Source organism: Condylura cristata, unplaced genomic scaffold, assembly GCF_000260355.1.
Source record: "Condylura cristata isolate star-nosed mole 26May11 unplaced genomic scaffold, ConCri1.0 scaffold00001, whole genome shotgun sequence".
NCBI classification, from domain to species: domain Eukaryota; kingdom Metazoa; phylum Chordata; class Mammalia; order Eulipotyphla; family Talpidae; genus Condylura; species Condylura cristata.
This window is the reverse complement of record NW_004567102.1, coordinates 69,749,426-69,757,264: the sequence shown is the minus strand read 5'-3', so window position 1 is coordinate 69,757,264 and position 7,839 is coordinate 69,749,426. Positions and strand designations below refer to the sequence as shown.

At 38.2% G+C, this 7,839-nt stretch overlaps 1 protein-coding gene across 1 annotated transcript in view; it reads right to left on the bottom strand.

Moving 5' to 3' along the window:
• Nucleotides 1-349: 349 nt before the first annotated feature.
• Nucleotides 350-7,839, bottom strand: part of MYB (v-myb avian myeloblastosis viral oncogene homolog) — a 29,666-nt gene continuing 22,176 nt past the window's right edge. The window contains exon 16 of the mRNA XM_012735260.1: nucleotides 350-777. Coding sequence (XP_012590714.1) covers nucleotides 661-777 — 117 coding nt within the window. The 3' untranslated portion in view covers nucleotides 350-660. The remainder of the gene's footprint in view (nucleotides 778-7,839) is intronic.

Here is a 7,839-nt window from a genome sequence, read left to right as displayed (position 1 = left end):
CCCTCTGAAACTAGCAGCACGTCTACAGGCTAAGACCATAGCAGCAAACACATTTTTCATTTGGCATTTACAAAATTAAATTACTGAATAAAAATATAATTTTTTATAAAACTATTTCATACAGTAATAATTTTTAAAGCAAGCTAACAAAAACCTCATACAGTGGTTCAGTACAACAAATGTACCTCCAATGTTATTAACCATAAATGAGCATTTACAATCTTGATTGAGCATCTCATGGTAGTAAGCTGACATTTATAGTAATGCATTGTGTTTAGTGATTGAGAAAAGTGAAATATTGGAGTACATTTTTTTTAATGTAAAATTTCAAAACCCCCGCAGGAAAAAATACTGGTCTGTTGGATCATTGAAAATACAGATAAATCATTTTATGTCTTAAAAAAAATCTGCATCAAGATATTAACAACTGATTACAATTCATTACCTAATAAATTAGGTAAGACTGTTATTTATTAAAAAAAATCTTTTGAAATCTGATGAGATTTCATCCACCTAAATGCACTTGGTGCTGCTCTCAACTGTTGTACCACAACAAAAATAGGGTCTTCTCCCATTCACGAAAAGTTTCATGTAGAGGGATGATATATCCTAAGTCAACTTGAAGTGTTCTGAAAACCATAATGCTTGTCTGGAAACGTCTCACATGACCAGCGTCCGGGTTGAGAAGGCATTCACATATTTCCGAGCCGGACCTGAAGCTGATATCTGATCTTCCGTCTTTCCACAGGATGCAGCTTCCCAGACATCGCTGCAAGGCTGATGGGGAGGAAGAGGATTAGAGCATGGTCACACAGGAAGTGAGTCCTTTAGCCACAAATGGATTCCTAATCTGGACAGAGCCAGTTCTAAGCTACAGCACGCATGTGGCTGACAGCAGGGAGGCCTTGGCATTTTCTGGCTCCCAGGAATCTGGCATTCTCTAGTGCTAGTCACTATCAAAATGGCTTATCCCCCCCCCCCCCAGAGAAAAAGGCCACTCCAAACAGTGCCCTAAGCTACATCTGCATGTTCATAATTGAAATCCATTGTCTTTCGGGTGATTTTATGAAGATGCTGACCGGAATGAGCAGAATCCCCAGGTATCTAAGGTGATCAGTCTTTTACTCATTAAACAAATTCATGCGTATTTTAGTCACCTGAACAAATGGCTTCTTGAAGCTGCTGGGATTGAACAACCAAAATAAATCCACTTTCTAACCAGGCCACTCACCAGTGAGCAGTAGTAGGACTTTGAATCTAATTCTGCGTGCTTCATAGCCCTGCTCCTGCCTTCATATTGCCTCAAACTAAAATACCTATTATTTGTGTCTTACTTAGTTCTCAAAGGATTTAAGGCAGTCAGACAAATTTTAAGCAATAAATAAAAAATAAAAGGGTTTATAAAGTGGATCAGGCAGGGTTACAGAGAAATATCGGAAAATTAAAAAAATATTAATTTGTGTCAGATTTGCATAGAAAACACTTGCCATGAAGTACATGTAAACCTCAAGCTTCTTAGCAGTCAAAGCAAAGAGGGAAACAGAAACATAAGCTGATCCAAGATCTGGTCTCCAGATCCCTCGAAAGCCCAACAGAAACCAAAGCTGGTTTAGAAAAAGCACAACTGTTCGTGGTCTTGACATCTAAGAGTGCCACATTGGTACGGAACGAAAAATTAAGAAAGGCATCTGTTCCCTTGAGCCTCCTGACCTTCCTGAGACAAAATGAACACATGTGAAACAGGGGAACAATAACAGGCTTTGTTATTGCTGAGAGGTTTGTGGTGCCATACTTAGCTGAAAAAGGAGGTCGATGGGGTGATTCTGTAGGGGCAGGGCAGGAATAAACAAGACTCAGACAGACAGGTGGGTAGGAAGGAGCAGAAACCAGGTAGAGAAAGTGTGATGGAATCAGGAGCTGAATTTTTGTACACTGCTGGTAGGAACAACTAGTAGAGGAAGAGAGACAGTAGTTTTAATGACATCCACTAATATGTTTACTGTGTGACACAACATGCTCCTGGGTATTTTGCATCATCTTGTTTGATCTACACACAAACATCTGTGGCACAGGTAGGAATCATTGCACTTGTTGTACAGCCTAGGTAATTTTAAAGGACGGGAGAATATAAGCAACAGCTTCCAGGACGCTTAGGTAATTAGTGATGGAGCAAGAACGGGGATCCAAAGCCTTATGCTGGTCGGATGTTACTTCCCTAGATTGCCTGTCAGTGGGGACTCGTGAAGTGAGGTCAGGTCCTGGAGGGCTGGAAGAAGTGTTTACAAAGGGTGTGGAAGTCTGCAGACTTTTTAGCAAAGAGGCTTAATAACTCCAGATGACAGTGGCATTTGATACATTTCCTTGCCTGGTAGCTGGAACAAAGTTTCAGGGGCAGGAGGTTTACAGTGCCATGTTACTAAGTTGTCACCTTTCCTATCACAAACTGTATTTTTCCGCTTCTGCCCAATCTGCCACGCCACTTCACCACCCACATAAAAGACACCATCCAAGTTCATACAGTTTACTCTGAAGGCTCAATGTATAATTTGAAATACTACCTAGCAGGATGAATTATTGTTATGTTTCCTGGAATTGTGTATAATAGAAATGACAGGACAGACAACAGGGGCTGACTTCAGCCACTGAATCATATTTCATATTTCTAAACAAAACCACTAGGGTCATTAAAGCATCTTTGAAATAGTTCTAAATAGGCTCAAGCAAGTGAGTTAAGTATACAGATTTCTCTGTGGTGTATCTGTCCATCCAAATTCCACATTTTAGTTTAATTGATTGCTTACATATGTTGCTACAGTTTTTAATTGCAGCACAGGTAACACCAAATGGTCATAAGAAGTCAGTTAAAACATAAAAGTCAATGGTTAACATTTCAGGTACTGAGCTTGTATGTGCAGTTATTGGAGCAATGTGACATTACATAACTAGCACTTCACTGTGATTAGTTCAGGAGGTGGATGTGTCCCATGGAGGTGTGGTGGTGGTAAGGACACACTGCAGGGCTTATAGACAAGTCATACAAAAGTCGACGTGTGTGCACCTTACAAAACAAATGACTAAAAAAGAAGTGCAATGAGAGATCTCAATAAACTCACACCTTCTATGTGAATGTAAATCAATATAAAGATGCACATAAGCCAAAATAGAAGGAGACAGTTAAACAAATGGGTTGGGGAGTGAAAGTAGGGCTAGAAGAGAAAGTGAAGACTAAGGAAGGAAGGATGGTTTCTTTACTCTTGTTAACATTTTCCACTGAGTTATAGAATTTATAATACTACTTTTTAAGAGTTCAACATAAAAATTAATTTTAATTGAATTAATTTCAAGTAATTATAGTATTAATTTTCTAAAACTAAGTACCTTAATTTTTCTATAAATTAAGTACCTCAAAATATCATTTTAGAACAATCTTACACTTGTTCTTCTATGCCTCAAGCTCTGATCCTTGGCAATACAGTACTTAATTCTAAACTGAGAACTACCAAATCTGTTCAGGAGAGCCTAATACCAAGTATTATCAGCTGAAGATATTTTCAAATTGAAATTATTTTCCCCTGCAGCTCATCGCTTTATTCCAGTTTAGCTTTGCCGCTAGGACGAGGTATTTCACACAAGGTCAATAAAGAAAGTAGTATGCATTTTTAAACAGTATTTTGAGAAAACTTTTCAAATGGACAGCTTCTCCTAAGTCACAAAAGAGTTTATGCAAAAACAGCGAATTGATGGAATGCCAGAAAGTGGAGCGCTCAGATACACATGCCTGCTGAGTTGGGGCCTGAGATGGCAAAGGGCCTGGAACAGCTTAATCTCTCAGTACATCCCTAGAAGCCCGGAGCCACTGTGGGCAAGCACCACCTTTGCTCAGGAACAAAAGGCCAGCGGGGGCCTCTCTGGTGGTGCAAGGGATGAAGTCTCAGCACTAGGAAGCTATTGGCAGCCACTGCAGCACCAACCCCGCAGGGAGCTGACCCACATGGCGTAGCAGACCTCACCTGCCCCCTCAGCAGTGTGTTTCAGTAGATCTGCCTGTTCTGCTCCCCACTCTTGTCTCGGGTGAGTCCTCTCATCCCGGCACCTCTGGTCTACCCCCAGCTCTTATATGCATAAGTAAATTAAATAAATCTTTTTTTTAAAAAAATAAAGCCCAGTGGGTGTGCACAAGTGGGCAGCTCCTTTTTGCACCATGAGAGCACAGAGCAAGTATTGCTCAAAGCAGTGAATGAAAAAGCAGGTCAGAGCAGACACACACCTATGTTATGAAAGGAAAGGAAGAGCAGGAGGTCAAGTTCTGGGGTGAGAACATGAATGCTTGGGTCTAACAGCCAAAATGGCAGCTCCCCTTTTGCTATTTCCGTTTCTTCCTTGACACCCTAGGGCCCTGGGCCAACTTTTCAAGCAGACAAAATAGTTTTGACAAAGGAGGATTAAATGTCTTTGTGCTGGAAGAATATTTTTTAATAGTGTCATCTATACCTTTGTGTATCTTCCTTATTCCCTTTCCTTAAATTTTATTTTCATTTATATTAAGAATTTCAGAATGATGGGACTTGTGCGCATGAATTCCTGTAAAAGTACTAACCCACAGTGCTATTACTGACATGTCACTCTCCCCTAATTCATTTTCAACATTAATAATCCTTCTACACATCCTCCTCTTTTTGCCTTCAAGTTATTTTGCTTCTCCTGTGATATGTGTTTGATTGCCCCTGGGCATAAGTGAATTGTAAATAGACTGTCAAAGCTTTAACTGGGATATCCTGCTAAAGCTCTTTAAATAAACACTCAGATCCTTTGTAGAAAACTGGAGAAATAAAATGAGAAGAGACAACATTCACAGGTGGTTTTCTGTCAGAATTAGATAATCTTCTCATTTATAGGTAGAATATAAACAGTTTTTTCATCAGGCTGAACAACTGCTACTATTATTACTATATTCCGATAGCAGTTTTTACACAGCTGCTGATGTCAAGAATCCTGGCAAGGTAGGGATTCACAGACCTAAAGGGGAACTTGGATACGTCATTAAATAAAAAAAGAAAAGATTTTATAAAGCCAAAGCAACTTCAGAGATGGTAGCACATTTTTCTTTTGTTTTCTTTTTTAAAATAATGGTGTCCAAGAGTAAAAATTATCTGACTCCTCTACTTAATTCATCTGAAGAAAATAATTCCCCATTCATGTTGCTTTTCTCAGTTCAACTTGCAAGCTGTAGCTGGCACACTTGTTTATCTTACATATTGAAAGCAGGTCACAGTGACAAGATTACCAACAGCCATGTGAATACTGCCAGAGCAGGTGGAAAACAGTGACCTACATGGAAAACAAATTGAGCAAAGAGGTGTTCAGAGGAGCAGGTCAACAACACAGAATACTAAGAAATGCCCGAAGGATCTATAGCACAGGTACACAGACTCTCTGTGTCTGTTGATATGACAACACAAGTAGCAGGAAAGTTGAGACACCAGGAAATCAGTTTCTTCTCCATAACACCAAAGAGATCTGACTGTCTTTATTTCAGGAATCAGTTGAGTCAGCAATCTCTTTTGGTGACACACTGACACAGTTCTGCAGGAGTGGAACAGGGAATAAGAACACCTGCTAGAGGAAATAATACACCACAGTGCCAGAAGAAGATCTGGCTGTTGTGGAGCTGCCTGGCCTGAGTTTCTAAAGGCAGAAACTGCACACAGCTTTTGCCTAATAATAGGTTCCACCTGTGTACACTGCTAAGCATGCTACTATTTTGAAAGCATTAGCATATCCATTTGATATTCACAGCAGCTTTGTGTGATGCATGAAGAATAGACTAGGATCCCCAAGTGAGAGATGAGATCATTTTGGTCCGAAGGGTTAGTGCACTGGACGCATGCCATTAGAAAATGGTGGAGTCCATACTAGAACCTGGTTTTTTGACTGCATGCTAGTTCGTTACACGTGTCAACTACACAGAGCGTCTGCCCTATTTTTTGAAAACTGTACAATTCATAGGAAGATAGGGGTGAAACAAAACACATGGTATTGAAGCATACTTATGCTTCAATTGCTCAAAATAATATTTGAAGACTCTTTGATGCTGTGCTAACGTCTTAAATAATGGCTTGATGTAAGTACTTAAAGTCACTGTTTTAAAAAAGTAAAACCAAGACAAGCCAAGTCAGGAAATTAAAATTTAAGGCTGTCATTCTGTGGTTACAAAAAAGAGGAAAGTGGGTAAGTAAAAAGTATATGAATACATCTTTTACATGGTGTTTTGAGGAGGAATAAAAAAATGTAATTTAAGGGAAAAATACACAAGTCAGAAGGCTTACAACTTTAGTTTTAAATCTATCAGTGAAACTGTCCATTTTAAAAGTGTTTATTAACATAAAATATTATTTCAGAATAAAAAGCAAACTGAAAGCAGGCTGAGAAAAAAAGGGCTGCTCTTTTCTCCGTCTTTCTGTTTGTCTGTCTGTCTCTCTCTAGAGGAAACTTCTAAATAGCAGAGTTCAGTAGCATTCCATTCCAACACTGAATCTACCTTTCCTACCCCAAACCGCAAGCTTTCTAGGCTGAACACTAATTTACTCATTTACAATCAGTTCACACACTTTCAGATACCATCCTCTAGCTGACTCCTCCAACAAGGGAAAAACACTTAAGTGGCAAACATAGAAATCTCAGATGTTCTAAGTTACATGAAAGATACAAATATAAAAAATGCCTCAGTATTATTATGATACCTGCTTGCTTTTACAATTTAAATTGGAGCAAATTTTAAAATTTCCAACAATTATATAAGATTATGCAGCTGTCACAAATTCCTCTTGGAAAAAGATTTTAAGCACAAACATTTTTTAAAGGTTTAAATTATTCATGCATAATGGCTTAGAATGGCCCCTATTTAAACATGACAGCATATAGATGGGGAATATATAGGAAGTTCTGAGTTATTAAGATTCATTACTTCTCACTGACAACCCACATAACAAACAGGCACACGTAATAACCTGATTTTGATCTCTGTATACCATTTCCCACAAAAAAGACCAGAGCACCTTGGAGAATGGCTGGTTCCAGGAATAGAGGAAGGAAATGTGACTGTTAAATGAAAGCCATTTAAACAATATAAAATTGAAGATTCTGTTCCTCTGTGACACTTGCCACATTTCAAACCTCCATGGCTACAGAGGACTGGTGGCTATTCTTGGACAGAACACAGTGGACATTTCCAGCATTGCAGAATAATTGGATAGCACTAGCTTACAGATGAAAAGAAATGTAACAAGTACAATGTGTGAAATTATCTCAACTTTGATCAAATTAATCATAAAAGTGTTCCTTCTTGGATTGATAGAAAAATTTAAATATAGCCTGAGAATGAGATTAAGGAATTATTTGAATAATTTGCATTACTAGTTCAGGCAACATACAAAATATATTTTTTAGAGATATATCTGGGAATATATAAAAGTAAAATTTTATAATGCATAGAATTTACCCTAAACTACTTCAAAAAAGTAAATGAAGTAAACATATGAATAATTGTTAAACCTAGTAAATTTTTATATTCACTGCATGTTTGAAATGTACTATTAAAAATGTTAAACTCATGGCTTCCTTGCATGTCTAGTTGTAAAGTAAAAATGTAATTTCACTTACTTATGTGTAAGCATGTGCATTTAAAAACACATCAGAAACTGGCCATAAAAGCCCGACATGGGCCTCAAAAACAATAGCTGCTCTGTCTAAAGTATCATTGCCACAATAAAGCCAGGAGCAATTAACAATGAAAAGACAAAACACAGTGTTGCAGTTACTATAGCTTTAACAAAATTCTCT